Source organism: Capsicum annuum, chromosome 10 (assembly GCF_002878395.1).
Source record: "Capsicum annuum cultivar UCD-10X-F1 chromosome 10, UCD10Xv1.1, whole genome shotgun sequence".
NCBI classification, from domain to species: Eukaryota; Viridiplantae; Streptophyta; class Magnoliopsida; order Solanales; family Solanaceae; genus Capsicum; species Capsicum annuum.
The window spans coordinates 76,619,863-76,636,787 of record NC_061120.1 but is presented as its reverse complement, the minus strand read 5'-3'; the positions used below and the strand labels follow the sequence as shown (position 1 = coordinate 76,636,787).

The following is a 16,925-nucleotide window of genomic DNA, read 5'->3' as shown; positions in this document are numbered from 1 at the left end:
ATTATCCTATAATCTCGTATATGTCATAGATTGCTTGTTAAGTAGGTGCATACGGTTCTAGTCCATCCCTACCATTTTGGGAAGTCACAGATTATCCTTAGCTACAAAATCAATTAGGGGGTGGAGGTTTGAATGGGTGGGTGGACAGTGGGGGTGCTCAAGCAAACACACCTACGGGAAACAGTCAGGTACACGTTGGGAGACTTCGGGACCATTCATTTAGGGGAATTGACGAGAAAAAGGGATCTAAAATACCCCTCTACCACACGGCGCATACTAAATTTACCCTCCATACTTCAGGTCTACTTATACTTTTGACATTAGCAAATCATCATGTATCTGCCCTCGATCTTAATGCAGCTCCAACTTGAAGTACCAACAAAAAGTAATATTAAGCCCACAATAGAAGATGGAGTGATGAACTTGGACTAGCCTTCCAAATACACAGCATTTGCTCAATTCACTCAAGAACTCCATTGTAGTCCAACTAAGAGAAAATTTGCTAATGACAAGGGTATGAATGAACAGAGCATAAAGGAAGACAAAATTATGATATTTCATAGAAGGGTAATTATGGATGGAGAGCTTTACAAACTACAACTTAATAGGTATGACAGGAGAACCAATTATAGAAATCCAGAAATAGATTAAATAAAACCATACTCTTCAGATCAGCCAAATTGACTACATTCATGCAGACAAACCTGCTTCATCATTCCAAACACTAACATAACAGAAGCTATAAGAGCTGAAAGGAGTATAGTGCCCCTGGAACAGAGGCTACACAAATACTGAGACAGTGACTGAACGCCTGATATTCATCTCTGTTAATTCACGAAAATGACTACCCCCGTCACTTAAGAAGTTGGGTGATATCTTTAGGCATCACTTCTCCATGATCAATAATCACATTACCATATGCCACAGATGAATATAGATCCAAATACCATAGAGCAAATGCTTTTACAGCTATATCCGATAGACATACAGCGAAAAGGAAAAGGCAACGAACGCCAAACACTACATAAACCAGGGGACTCACCAACAGTCGGTCTCTGACTAGACCTATCCAGTGCCAGTATGTACCGCTAAATTCTTTTTGGATCAACTTAAGAATTATCATTACATCTAAAGATGAACTCAGTTATCTCAGCAACCATGAAACAGCCAAGTCATCCACCATTCTCTCAGCCTCTCAGTTGTCGCAGACCTTCAACAAGAGATTTCTGCAAGAAAAAAAAATGGCGAAATAAATTCTCCACGTTTTTGCCACATCCTACACTTATTCTTGGGGAAACAGACTTGTCAGAACAGCAACTTTTTTTTTTTTGATGAAGCAAGCATAAAATAGTCTAGCACATTGCATGATGCCTTATTTCAGGCTTTTCCAATTTCTGGGATTTGAGAAGAAAATGTGAGGTGCTGTTCGGTTGGGACTAGTGAGAAGAACAATCACAAAATAAAATTCAATATTTTTAAAACATTGAGTTTTACCTAGCCTTTCCACATAAAACATAGCATTGTCTAATACAATATTTGGTTCCAATTTTCTTTCCTGCATGACTAATACCAACCTTAAGTTATGCAGAAACTGTGTACTTCCTCCGTTTCAAAAAGAATGACCTACTTTCCTTTTTAGTCTGTTTCAAAAAGAATGACCCATTTCCTTTACTGGCAATACTTTAATTTCAATTTCCACATGGCATGTTTAGGACCACAAGATTAAAGGGCACTTTGATACATTTGACACAACTTTAATTTAAGGCCACAAGATTCAAAAGTCTCCTCTATTTTCTTAAACTTTGTGTCAAATCAAAGTAGGTCATTCTTTTTTAAACGGAGGGAGTACTATTTTATGCGAGAGAGAATGGGCTTGGAGCAAAGTGAAGACATGTAGTGGCTGAGAAATGCTAAAGGGGTCTACAAAGTCAGAGATTGTTATGTGTTGCTGAACAGAGCTCCGAATATGTTAGAGGCATAGCCATGGAAGAATTTCTGATAAGTCGAGTCATACAAAGTGGCTTGTTTTGTTTGGTTGGTGGTGAAATAGGCATATTTAACACAAGAAGATCTAATAAAAGAGAGGTGCCAGACGTCATCATTGTGACAAGGAACCGGAAACTAATTGTAAACAACTCCTACACTGTAATGTGACTGTACAAATTTGGAAGATTTTCTATCTTTGAAAGGGATTTCATGGGTAATACCAAAATCACTCTGGATGTACTAAATTGTTGGAACAGGGAAGGAGGTTTGCCTAGGCAGAAATGCAGATGGAAGATGATACCAGCCTGTATTTGGTGGACTGTCTATAGAGAAAAATCTGAGATTCTTCGAAGACACCGGCAGCTTAATCCAGAAGATTAAGACGAATTCACTTTGTTGTTTTATTTTTAATGTAAAGAAGAATTCTCTTTAGACAGTGTATCTTATGGATTTTGGATCTTTGCAAGATTGTATAGGATAGCCTTGACACGGTTTTTGATATCTTGTAAATACGGTTACTGCATCTTTTTGTGCAATATATAAAATCTGTTACCATTTCAAAAAAAAGGCATTTTGCTAGCTAATCCTGGCTTGTTCTAGTACTACACTGTATATAGATTATCTAATAGCATGTTTAACACAAGACAACCTTTCTAGGTGATGTATTTAGAATGCACATAAATGCCACATGTATCAAGTGGATCGAGAGTGTGTCAGTCATCTCCTACTTCATTGTGAAGTTACAGCTGGGATCTGGAGATGTCTCTCACTTTCTGGAGTTGCATGGATCATGCCTAGTAATGTCAAGGAAGCATATGAGTGTTGGTGTTCATGGAGAGTTGAAAAATCTCACAAATATATAGACAAAAGGTGCTTGTTCGTATTTTTTGGTGTATCTGGAATGAAAGGAAAAGACGATGTTTTGATAGTATCACAACTCCTATCGTGTCCTTGTAGCCAAGAGTCTAATAAACCTGTTTATTTGCAAACTCATTCACTTGTATCTAGCTGTGAGCATTTTTTAAATTGCTAGTCTCTAGTTGTAATGCAAACTGTAATATACATCTTTTTGTTGTAGTTTTTTCTATGCATCTTCTTGATACTTCTTCAATGAAAACTTCCATGTCATCAAAAAAAAACAAAAGAAGTTGATATCACATATAGATAGGCCTATTTTCTTACATTGCATCATATGTTTAGCTAACTATGCATGGATTCCAAAAACAGTATACCTATTTCGAAACTTCCTTCGAAGTGATTTTAGATCTACCTCATGCTTTTAGCACATTCACTCACCATGACTTCACAGCTGTATATCAGTGCCACAGGAGATCGACACTAGTGTTGTCAAAGGCAGGCCTAAAGCCCGCTTAAGCCCTGACCACAAAACATATCGAGCGTTTTGTCTCGCTTAACTTGCTCTTCAATGCCGACGTCAAGGCTCTAAAACATGGTTCTTCTTGTCAATGGGCCTCTCCTAGAAAGGTAAAACTAAACAATAGATATTTCACTTTATCGTAATTTTAAAAAAAAAAAAAAATTGTCCATATATTCTTATTTATGCTTCTTATTAGTCTTGAACTAAATATATAGTAGACCGAAGAAATATTGGAGGGAGGTGATTAGACATGACATGGAGCAGCTTCAGCTTACCGAGGACATGACTCTGGATAGGAAGTTGTGGAGAAGGCGAATTAGGGTAGAAGGATAGTGTGAGTTAGGATGTTGTATGTTTTGGAGTATCTTGCTTTTGGTATTATTGAATATGTTAATTTCTATTGTATCTTGTTTTATTACTATTCCTTATCTTATCTTAGATTGTTTTAGTTTGAGTCGGGGGTCTATCGGAAACAGCCTCTCTATCTCACATTTGAGGTAGTGGTATGGACTGCGTCCACTTACCCTCCCCAGACCCCACTTGGTGGGAATATACTAGGTATGTTGTTGTTGTTGTATTTTTTCACCATTTGCAGGTTTTTTCATTAAAACCCTGCTTTATTTGCGGTTTGCGCTTAAATCCCTAATGAACCTAAGAGTTTCTCTTTGTGCTTTTCACGTTTGGTACCATTGATCGGCACAGAACATGACCAAACCATCTTAAACAACTGTTCTCTCATTTTATGTTACTTGCACCACTTTTGGTGAATAGGGTCATTCTATATCTTATTTAATCTTTGTATAACTGTACATTCATCTTAGGATTTGCATTTCCGCAACAATCATCTTGTGAATTCACAGTCATATAACATTGTCGGTCTTATATTCACTTCAAGTATCCTTCCATCACCTAACACCCAAGTAACACTTGATTTAAATTCTATGAGCAACATATCTTCATATGTCATTCCATTCTCCTGGAACAACGAGACTAGATACCTTAGTTGTTTGCATCTCGTTAGTACAACAACAACAACATACCCAGTGTATTCCCACATAGTGAGGTCTAGGGAGGGTAGAGTATACGCAGACCATACCACTACCCCAGGTGAAGTGGAGAGGCTATTTCCGAAGACCCCCAGCTTAGGACCAATAGTAGTATAACAAACACAAAACATAGATGTATATAAACTAGTACAATATGCAAAATAAACTAACACCGCTAGCCACAAGATAATACTATAGTCACAAGATAATACTAAAACTATCTATCCGAAACCATAAAAATCACTCAACACCACAAACAAGAAACTTCCGACACAAATAAAGAACGCTCCCCTACTAATACCGACGCACTCCCACCCCCTAACCCCCTACCCTAATCAGCGTCCTCCACAACTTCCTATCAAGGGTCATATCCTCCGTAAGCTATAACTGCAAACATAATATATCCTATCAAGGGTCATCTCGTTAGTCTTATATTAATTTCACTCTTTTCATGTTGACTAAACTTGCAGTGCATATATCAAGTATTACATCTTACTTAGTAAACCATTATCAAACATAACATATCCTATCCTCCCTACTTACCCTAAAAGCGCTTATTTACCAACAAAGTTTCTCCATTATTCAAGCTTTTGGTTGACACCTTCACTGATTTCATCAAATAACATGATATCAGAAACAAATAGCATACACTACGGGATCTCAACTTGTATCTTGTGGGTTAATTCATGCATAACTGAGGTAAACAAGTAAGGAGCTCAGTGTTGATCCTAGGTGTAAACCTATAAACCCACTGTTACGGAACTCTTTTGTGTCTCCTACTAATCTCATGCAAGTGTCATCTCCTTCATACATGTCCTTAATGACATTCATATATTTGACATTTATACATCTAATATGAATTATTTTCATCTCCATCACCCATTAAAGGACATTTCGTGGTACTCTATCATATGTTGTCACTCTGTCAACAAACACTGCGTACTTCTTCCTTTTGCGATAAATTTCCTATCAATATTTTGAGCAAGAATATAGCCATTAACACATTGAGAAGATATATCAAATTATAGGACTGCATTTACATCCGCAAACGAAAAGATTAGATTCTCAGGTAGCTCAGCTAAAACTCTAACAAACTGCATACCTGTACAAAAGACTCACCATTAGTGCACCATCAACCAGGCAGCTAACTGATCAAAGGCAATATATAGCCTGATCGATGTGCGGAGGAATTTGCTTGATCTCTGTTCCTAGTTCTTGTTCAATTCTATACCTGTCAGATACAATCCAGTATCATTACCAAGTACATAAATGATAGACCTACCGCATAAGAGATAAATTGTATGCATACAGGTTGAAGCGATCCTCATAAGTAATCAGATTCACAGCTAAACCAAGATGTCCAAATCTCCCTGAACGCCCAACCTACAAAAATATATGTAATAAGAAAACAGCACATATATAGAGAGATAATTCACTCGGCAAAGATTTGTAATGTATACCCTGTGTAAATATGTCTCGGAGTTCTTCGGGAAATCAAAATTTATAACAACATTGACTGCTTGAATATCTATCCCTCTAGTAAACAGATCTGCACCCAATATGAAAAAATAAAACGTTGCTCAATCGACCAAGAAAATGAATTTAACATCACACAATAAAATTACTAGTGCACTTAGATATATCAACAAGGAAAAAAGAAGACTCAAAGATAATTGGGTGTGAATATTTTGATATCAAGCCAGAATCATCATCTAAGAGAAGGCACTTAGATATCAACAAGGAAAAAAGAGGATTCAAAGATAATTGGGTGTGAATACTTTGATATCAAGCCAGAATCATCATCTAAGAACAGGCACAAGGACAAGATCATCATGTAATAGCCAAATCAGCATTTTATAAAACAGGTCAGAGTAGATTGCAGAAATTCCACATGTACATAGACAATGATATTACAGAGAATTGACAAACACCAAGCATAATGATGAGATGGCCGCAACAGCCAAGCTAAAAAAGGATGTTCCTAGAAACATACTCAGTTAACTTCCCTGGATTAGTTTTGGGAATCAGGGAGGCACCCAAACATGCAAACACATTACATATCAACCATAACTAACAAAGAGCAAAATCACCCGCCAACTTAGATGACAATCTGCCCCTAGAAAAGCAGCATTAAAAACAGAAAGAATAGAAACGTTAGTAGTTTCAAGCAGATGCCACTTATCATACCAGTACAAACAAGGTTCCTGCAGGCACCGTTGCGGAAGTCATGAAATACTCTGTTCCTATGATCTTGAAGCATCTTTGCATGGATGTAGAAGCATGAATAGCCCAACTCTGTGATCTTCTTGGCGAGCAGTTCCACGCGGTTTACAGAGTTGCAAAAGATAATTGATTGGTTGATTTGAAGCTGTAAAAAGAGTTTTAGAATTTATAAATTGCAGCAGACTTCAAACAACCAAGCTCAGTTGTGTTATGTACTGACCTTTGAGAATAACGTGTTAAGGCAATGAAGCTTCTGTCTTTCTTCTACAAAAGCATAAAATTGTGTTATTCCCTTTAGCGTAAGTTCATCCATAAGGTTGATAACATATGGCTTCTGCAAATATCTTTCTTTGAAGTCCTTGACTGTGACAGGGAATGTAGCAGAGAACATTAAAACTTGACGATTTGCTGGCAAGAAACGAATCAGCTGCACAATCGAAGGTTGAAACTCCGGCGAAAGAAGCTTATCAGCCTGAAGGACATATGGATGCACACAGATGGAATTAATAGTCATGTAAACTGACACCAAAAAAAAATAGTCAAGTGCTTTCACTTGAAACAGAAAGATGGTATTTTTGAATAGGTGCGTTCATTTTGAAAAGGTAATAACTTGTAGGTCGAAACAAATATCATAGCTGAATGAGCCTTTTTTTGGATGAAGCCATAATGCCCCACTTTGTTGGATTATACTAGGTATGTTGTTGTCCCACTTATGCTGGCATATTCTCCTGCATCAATTAGAAATGAAAAGCTTGCTTGCCAGAGGTCTTATGTTGAATAGACCTTTCTCTACAAAATAAGTTGCTGCACGTGAAACAGTAATCTATCTGATTAAAGCACACAAACAATATTTTTTTTTAATAAGAACTTCATTCTTTGTCTTCTTTATATACTCTCAAGAAAACACAATGCATACAGATATAATCAGATCAAACAACTAACGGGTGGGGTGGGGGATAATTACCTCATCCATGATAAGCATGGAACAATCTTTCAAAACACATATTCCCTTTCTCGCGAGGTCAAGTATTCTTCCCGGAGTTCCAACTAGTAGATGAACCGGTTGATAGAGTCGCATTATATCATCCTTCAAGCTGGTCCCACCAGTGGTAACCATGACTTCAATTTTCAAGTGCTTCCCAAGTTCTTTACAAACTTGAGATGTTTGAAGAGCCAATTCTCGTGTGGGAACAAGGATAACAACTGTGCATCAAAAGACAACAGTAAAACACAAGCTAAAACTGAGTGAACCAAATTTCATTTCTATGAAAAAACAATAAAAGTACAAATATTTCATTTTTGTTGCAGAGGAAGCTTATGACCAATAAAATTCCATCAATCAAATACAAGCAGGTCATAACAGCAGGCATATGTTCAGCTGAATAGTATATGGTAGGGAAGTTGCTGCACATGAAGAATCAGTTATAGAACTTAATAATGCACATGCAAGACTGAGAGAACAAAGTCTCTTCTGAAACCTTTAGATTGCCATAAAGTTTACTCCATTGATTTACCTACTAGCCCAATGTTCTTTTATCAGGAAAACAATGAAATAATTAGCTCGTATTACAGAACATGATATGCTCCACTAGGCCATAGTTTATCGCAACAAAAGTGGATTTCTTTCGGTACGCAACATCAAAATGCTCCAGTATAAATGACAACTTTCATGAACCAATTTAATGTGCAACCAACTGACAATTTGAAATTGTCATCTACATCTTATCTAGAACTCTAAGATTAAACCAACACAATTCGTAAAAGTCTGAACTTCAGCCTCATCATTAAACAAATCAGCTTGAGCTCGAGTTAATGTTGACCTCAACAATGACTCGAGCTTAATTAGGTTTAACTCAAGTCTTCATAACACGAAAAGTATTTTTCATCATTGAGTTCCGAGTTGGCATTTATGTTCAAAATAACTGTATAAGAAGAGAATTTCTGTGTGTTTTTGGTAACAAGCTTTTCAAGTTCCTTTAAAGAATCATTCATGTGCACAATGCACTTACATTTTTTTGTTTTTAGACTATTGACACAAGGTTTACACACTATATTGCTAATGTTTGTTTTTAGACGATGCACACAAGGTTTATACACGGCTTTATTACAATTCCAATATAAAGAAAAAAAAATAGGGCCAAAAAGAGCCAATTGCTGGCTAAACTTATGGCAAACAATATGCCATGTACTAGAACAGATAAAGGATTCACAGAATAATTATGAATTGCTTGTCAGAACCTTGAATGGCATTGATGTCCTGGTCAATTTTTTCCAATGCCGGAATGCAGAAAGCAGCAGTTTTCCCTGTTCCATTCTTGGCCCTAGCCAAAATATCACTGCCAGTAAGAGCAATTGGGATACTCTCTTCCTGGATTGGAGATGGTCTTTCAAAACCTTTCTCATAAATTCCCATAAGCAATTCACGCTTAAGAAAATAGTCTTCAAATTCATTTCCCTTGGTTGCTGTCACATCCTACCAGGAAAATAAACTGTTAGGATAGTAACTAAGTCCAAAGGATGAAAGGAAGTAAAGGTACACATGCAGCTCATGCATGCAAAACAATGAATGTCTTCCTACGAATATTTTACCGTCATCGCCATAGAATGAAGCCAAAAAAATGCAAAGGTAATTGATAAACAAACCAATCCAATGAACATGAGATAACAAATCCAGACATGCAGAAACTAAAATACTCAGGTTAGATATTACTGAAGTTACATTATCTTAGTGCCCACTTGGTTGTGATTTGAGAACTAATCTTGGTATAAAAACCAGCATTACATATACATGGGTGTTGGTGAAGTATGGAGAATTAATCAATGTATAAAATTAAGAATAGCCTATTGCAATGTTTGGCCAGCATTACACTCTCCTTCTTTAATAATACTTGCACAATTTATGAGAAAATCTATGTATTATTTTATGCAGGATATTGGATGTGAAATAAGAATACGGAATTAGTAATACATGTACTAAAATAACCAAAATATCCTCATCACGTCAAATTTATACCTTTTCTAATTAATCATCCAACAAGACACAATCCTTGCATTGTTAATCTCTACATTACTAATCCATATATACCTTGTTCTTGGAACCAAATGGCCTCTTACTGTTAAGAGAATATAAAAGACTAATACTGTAGAATCATAACCCCCAAACTATGAACGGCTATACATCACATGACATGAATAACCCTTGCATAACACCTAAAGGAGGACCAAAAATTGCATGACATTTGAAAAGGGAACTCCTGACTTCCCACAACTCTCCAGAAGCAACTTGTTATTGCTATTCCAATTAAAACTTTCCATTTTCACTCTTAATCAATGCCAAGCCTCTTTGCACAAGGGCATTTAACAGATTTTCAGGAACACTGTTGCAGCGATTTAAAGTTCATAGACACAGTGCAGAAAAAATAAGGTATGGCATGACTAAGGGAAAACCTCATAAGTAAATTGCTGAAGTGTAACTATCTCATTTCAAAACTTAAAACTTTTATATAACATCATCACACAACTCAACATGGTATTAAAGCAAACAAAGGTCCTGGAATCAAAAAGAATCAAGCCGGCACATGACGTGTACTGTTAAATACATAAGTAAGTAAATAAAAGGTGTGCTATCTATGACACTTAAAGCTTTAGATGAAAACACACAATTTAACATAAAATTTCGTAAAATAAGAATATTCGTTAGAAGTTTTAGAGCGTATTTTACTCTATACAATAAGAGTGAATGAGAGAGGAGCTTAGGGACATTTTTCAAAAATGACAATTAAGCTCCTCAAAGTCCACTTATTATTAGTTGAGGACCTTTCTAGAATTATTTATATTTATTTAAAATTTATGTAAAAAAAATATTATACATTACAATAATTAACTTTAAAATATTTAGAAGGCATGATAAGAAAATCAATTTCTTCTCAAAACTCCTGTGGTGTTGCATTAATTGGGATACTTATTTGAAAATAATATAAAAAGTACAATAAATAATAATAATTAACAACTTAAAATATTTAAAAGACATAAAAAATGAGAATGGAGGAGCTTAGGGTCGACTTTCAAAAATTATAAATAAGCTCCTCAAAGTCTCATTTGTTTCTATTTGGGGAGCTTAGGGTCAATTTGCAATGACCATTTCGCCCTTCTACTTCTCCAGAATTATATTTATTTGAAATATATTTTCAAAAAATACATAAAAAATACTATAAATCACAAAAACTACAACATAAATAAAAAATTTAAAAGATACAAAATATTTGGCTGACTCTCGAAATTATATCAGTGTCACTTAAATTGGAATAGAAAAAAATAATAAAAATCACAATAATTAAAAATTTAAATTATTTTTAAAATATAATTGATTATCAAGGAGAGTAACATATATTATTTGAAAATTACGTATAAAAAGTATTATAATTACAATAGTTAACAGCTTAAAATATCTAAATAAATTTGATCTGTTATATATTTCACTAAAACGTAAAAAATACTATAAATCAAAATAATTAACAACTTAAAAAAATTTAAAATATAAAATATTTGATTGACTCTCGAAATTATATCGGTGCCACTTAAATTGGAATAGAAGAAAAATTATTATAAATCACAATAAATAAAAACTTGAATTATTTTTAAAATATAATTGACTATCAATGCCACGAAAGTTTGGACAAGGAAGCAGAGTAATATATAGTATTTGAAAATTACATAAAAAGTATTACAAATTATAATAGTTAACACCTTAAAATATCTAAAAACATATTAAAAATATGATTGATTATCTAAATTCTATTTGTGTCACATAAATTGAGACCACAAAATAACATATATGGGCCCGTGCTAGCATGGCCCCTCGATATCTAATGGGTATATAGATTTGTATGAACCAATTAAAATACTAGAGACAGAACGCCTTTAATAATTTACTTATCGACTTGCAACATGTCCCACCGATGTGCAAGCATAATTCTTTTTCTTGGACCAAAGATGTGGAAACATTTTGTTTATATAGCACTAAGAGTTCAATACATGACTTTGCTCAGATACCGTGGTGAATGGTATGAACCATCTCATCCAAAAGTTCAAATGGTTGGATAGGGCAATGTAATCAAAGGTGAAAAGTGCAAGAAAGCACTGACTATGCTGGAAAGCACCAAGAGTCAACTCGAACTTTCAGCCCAAAGCACAGACAAAGCGCAACGCCGCGAGCTTTGGTGAAGAGATACAGGCAAAGAAAAACACTAAACGGATTCATGTAATGCAAAGAAAAATAAATATAAATACAAACAGCTAAATGAACCAAAGAATTGAGAAACAACAATTCATAGGAATAGATAAGTAAAGATGCTTTTTTATTACGGTGGTATCCGAGCAAGCTATTTCATCCAGCATAGGTATCGAGTAACTCTATCCACCAAGGCTTAGGTGGATCAGAAAAATCACCTAGTGTATAAGTAAGGATAGTGTCAATTACATCTAAATTTCTTCACAATTTCTTAATTACATGCATAATTCCAAATTAGATTGGTGATTAACTTTATTATAATAAATTTATAATTTTATATTTCGAATCACCGACGTATAATTAGTAAGGTTTCTCAAATTGGTATCGTTTTTTATCTTTATTGTTTAACATTTAATGTTGTCATCTTTAAGATCAAGCCATGGGTGTTCAAATGTGCACAATGATACACTAAACCATAATTAGACGAGGAGGAAAACTTAGCATCGCGATTCAAGCTCAAGTGTCACTTATGCATCGCGATTCAAGCTCAAGTGTCACTTATGCAAGCCTATAACAACACTACGGAAGAGGAATTATCTATCACTGACATTATCTAAAGTTGAACATTTTTGGATGAAGATGGTGTTTGGGTCAAATTGTTCGCACCTCCATTATTCTATGGGATAACCACTACCTCCTATAAATACATATGTCAAGTATCCCTGTCCACTAAGACTTACATATAGGAAGAACTCACTCAGTTGTTTGTCCTTGTTGGATTTGAACTGAGGTCTCGAAAGTTATTAAATCCATTTTATTGACCAACTATGCTCTTAGGTTCTAAGCTTGAACATTTTCACAAACTATGTTTCAACTTCTTATCAATTATCATGACCCAAAGACTTCATAAAGAGGATGAGAGTCAAAAGAAACTCATAATATGGCAAAAGCATCTTCCAAATTGAATGGACTTTGATCAGCAAAGAGCTAAAATTGTTTTTTAATGACCAAGAAATCTGTTTGATGCCAACCGCAACCTTCGAAACTCGAGGATGATGAGCCTATCACTCCACCCTTCTCCACTTAAATAGTAGACTTAGTTCTCTTGGTGTAATGGATCGAAGTTGTGACCTAAGACACAAGTCCCTCGACCTTTGTTAATTGAGGTAAAGCCCTAGAGTGAGCTAGAAATGTTATTTGAATTTCCAAGATGTGATGTCATATGTCAGAACTCGACATAGCAAGTTATTAAGGCTAAAAAGTCCAACCGAAAACCATCCCATCCATGACAACCGAAAACCGAAAACTTCGCAGATATTCCTTAGCTACATAGTTTGAAGCTATCCATGACAAAAAATGGCAAGGCCACAAAAAAATATGAGATGCTTGTACGGCCACCTTCTTCTTTAGTAGGTACCACTTCATTTTACTACACTTAATTTTTTAAACAGGCAGAGTGAGCATACAGTCTGAGTTACAAAAGAGAAGACCTTGAAAACATCATGTCTCCTTTGGCCGTAACAGTGTCATCATCAAGAGAATAAATCAATAAATTCAACGAATAGCATAGAGAGTTGACAAATGTAAGGTATACCTCTGTCCTGTATCTAGTATCAGCTGGTGGTATCTTCAATCTCGCCTTCCAGTCTTGTGAACTAGAGAAGAGGAAAAAGAGAAGATTTTAGCTCTCTCCAGCTAACATTTTAAATACGTTCAACAGCATACTTATTAATAAGATAAACAAGACATGAAATATATATTAACCCCAAATAACCTTCCTAAAACTATAGACCTAAAGTGTTAAATAGTTAAAACTCAAGAGGGAAGATAATATCCTTTCTTAATATATTTTAATTTAAGGTCATAATCAGAACTATACAACATACGGAAGCTAAGTTCCCTCGAAAATGAAGACGTCCCTAGTGTAAGTCCCTTAAGGCTTAGCATTAGTGATTTGTATCGGATGAGCAGACTGCACAACAACAACCACCCCACCCTCACTATTCTCTGCAGGCATCATATCAGATTACTATCTCTTTCTCTGTTTTTTAAATATAGAAACAATTTTTTTCTCTATTTTCCCACAGTTCACAAAATTCATGGACATGTTTGGACTTAAATTTGGGAGTTAACAGGATCTAAGCATTGAAATCTCTGGTATTACCATGCTTTAATTTGTTGCATTCAGAGAAGCAGTATAAATTTTTACAAGACAAAATTCTTCATTCACAAAGAAGCAGTTCCAACGCGATATGACTAGCTAAATCACTTTGTCCATGAAAACTGAAGCTCTCAAAATGTTGCTAGCCTTGTAGTTATACAGCGCTCTCTTACCACATCTGCATCCTAAAGTATCAACTAATGAAGCAGACTTTAATGCCAGAAATACACTAGAACTCACACAATATTGAGCTCGGCGAATGCATGTATTCATGGACCAAGCTTATCTTAGCCTGGAAAAACAACGCGCTTACGTCCATCATAAACCCCTTAACTGGAGCTCAAAACTTATCCCAACAACAAGTTTTAAAGTGGTACACATAAATACTACTTATATCAATATCCATGTACACTCATAAATAGCGCAATTTGACTCCCCCCAACATGTGCTTGGACTTACCTGTTCCCACTCAGAAACACTGAAACATTTCTAACCAGTTATAAACTTCCTACAATGCAGCCTTAAAAATCTAATCTAAATTTTTTAAAAGAAAAAAAAACTTTAAAATTGACAATCATTTTTTGTGATGAAACTATCATTAAAAATCATTATCAACCAACTTCCACAATTATCTGCAATTTAAAAATTCAAATTTGTACACTGTTTTGTATGACTAATTACTCCTAACTTAATTTGGTAAAAAGATGTCAATCCTACCACAAACTAATCAACTTAAACTTGACATTGTCATCCACATGTTTCAAGGAGAAGTCAAATTCAGCCCAAACTTAAACACCGGTAGTCTAAGTTAAGCAGACTCTTTATTTTCAATGCTGCACCTGTGTCGATTCTCCAAAAATACAGTACTTTTGTAGAATCCGACACCCACCCGCTAACATTTTCAAAGAGTCCGAGCAACAGAGTCCAAGTCATCACTTTTTTTAGGAAACCGTGATGTGGCTAGGTCAGCTTTCGCGCACTTCAACTACTTCCGCAGGATACACGCCACCTCCCCTGCTACCTCCCACTTGCAAGAGGTACCAGGTAACTTTATGTGTCAACTAATCGAGGTGCGCACAGGGCATATACAAGTGGGCCCGGACACCACGGTAAGAAGAAAAAAAGGCACTCCACAATTATTACTGTATAATGTGTAAGAGAAGTAGTACTCTTGAATGGATCCAAACTATGGACACGCAAAAAAGATAAAATAGAGCTACCAACCTTTGGTCAACTGCTTCAGATTGTACAGTTTTTTCAACCTCATCAACATTAGCATCAGATGCTGCCAACTGCTGCTGGTTCCTTCTTAGCCATTGCTGCTGTGTCTGTTGGCTCTGAAAATTCTTCTGCTGTTGTTGCTGTTGGTTCACCAGACTTCTCTGCACGTACTGCTGCTGTGGATTTCTAGGTTGAAAATTAGGGTTCGCATTAGGGTACATATTCCCCCCGCCGCCACGACCGCCGCCGCCGCCGCCCATTCCCGGTGGTGGATATCTTCCTCTTGGATTCATCACCAATAAAATATATAGATCTAAAAAATTCTCAAACAAAAAAAAACTAAATTGGAGCAATAAAAACCGTCCACAAAAAAAAAAAGTATCCTAAAAGCTTAAAGTTCGATAAATAAGAAAATGTATTAACAACAAAATTTGGGAAATTTGAAGAAATTGTGAAGATTTTTTGGTGAATTTGAAGGAAGATTAGAGAAATTGAAGGATTTTTTGATAAATTTGAAGATGTTTTTGTGAAGAAAAGCGAAGAAATGATTGCAGGAAAGTGGGCCTTTGGGCGTTAAATGAGATTTGTTGATATTGCAGAGTGGTCACTTCATTTATACCTAATTTATGGAATTTGGGTGTTTTGTGTGGAGTACCGAACCATTTTATGCCACCAAACTTAAAAACGCATCAAATTATGTCATATATTTAAAAATGTATCAATTTATGCTTAACACACCAAAATTGTAAGTTATGCACACATATCTTTAACGGAAGGTAGCTCATGGTGTTAATTTTTTTAAAAAGTACATAACTCACAATTTTTGTGAGTTATTCATTCTTATTTTAACATAACTCACAATTTTTGTGAATTATTCATTCTTATTTTAATACAACTCACAAAAATTGTGAGTTATGCATTCTTATTTTTAACATAACTCACAATTTTTGTGAGTTATTAACTCACAAAAATTGTGAGTTATGCCTTTTATTTTAACATAACTCAGATAAATTGTGAGTTATCCATTCATTTGTGAGTTATTTAAATAATGAAAAATGTTTCCGAAATTCTATTTAACATATAACTCATAAAAGTATATAACTCACCTTTTTTGGTGAGTTATGCATCTGTTTTATCAAATTCTCCTATTTAAACAGCCGTATACATTCATTCTTTGTATATGGTTTTCGAATTCTTCTTCTTCTTCTTCAACTTCAATTCTTTTCTTTTTTAAATCATCTTCAAACTCAATTTATCTTTTCAAAACTTTATCAAATTTTAGAGAATAGATTCTGAACGTGTTAAAGTTGTACTTTTTTGGGATGGCGAAATTATTCACGAGGGAAATACAATATATTATAGTATGTCCTCCAAGTCCAACGCGAAGTATCCTATTTCAATTGGTTATAGAGAATTTGTAGAATCAATTTTTAGAAGAATGAAAATAAAAAATAATGATTTTGATTTATTTATAGTCGAACAGTATCCAAATTTCTTCTCATCTCAAGGAATGGTAAATTATAGAGAATGAATTATTAGTGATGATGAGTCGTTGACTGAATTTCTGAGGGCTCCTTGTGACTATGCTAGTCAAATAAAACTGAACATTCTTCAAGTTTATGTTAGAAGGAGCGTAAAAATCATCTTGTGCAGTCTCCGATACAGACAAATGTGCATACG

The 16,925-nt window shown here is 35.1% G+C and overlaps 1 protein-coding gene across 2 annotated transcripts; it reads right to left on the bottom strand.

The window, feature by feature from the left end:
• Window positions 1-626: 626 nt before the first annotated feature.
• LOC107845347 (DEAD-box ATP-dependent RNA helicase 8) lies at window positions 627-15,916 on the bottom strand. 2 transcript variants are annotated; one of them, XR_001666796.2, is made up of 10 exons: window positions 15,249-15,879; window positions 13,458-13,518; window positions 8,872-9,106; window positions 7,598-7,836; window positions 6,854-7,105; window positions 6,598-6,778; window positions 5,871-5,959; window positions 5,720-5,793; window positions 5,513-5,641; window positions 627-1,226 (listed from the first exon to the last, which is right to left on the bottom strand). XR_001666796.2 is itself a non-coding variant. In XM_016689617.2 (10 exons), the coding sequence occupies exons 1-9, from the start codon at window positions 15,536-15,538 to the stop codon at window positions 5,563-5,565; spliced, it is 1,500 nt and encodes a 499-aa protein (XP_016545103.1). In that variant the 5' UTR covers window positions 15,539-15,916; the 3' UTR covers window positions 627-1,226; window positions 5,530-5,562. The 2 variants fall into 2 exon arrangements, 1 of the variants encoding a protein (XP_016545103.1); XM_016689617.2 differs by having other exon boundaries at window positions 5,530-5,641; window positions 15,249-15,916.
• Window positions 15,917-16,925: the final 1,009 nt, after the last annotated feature.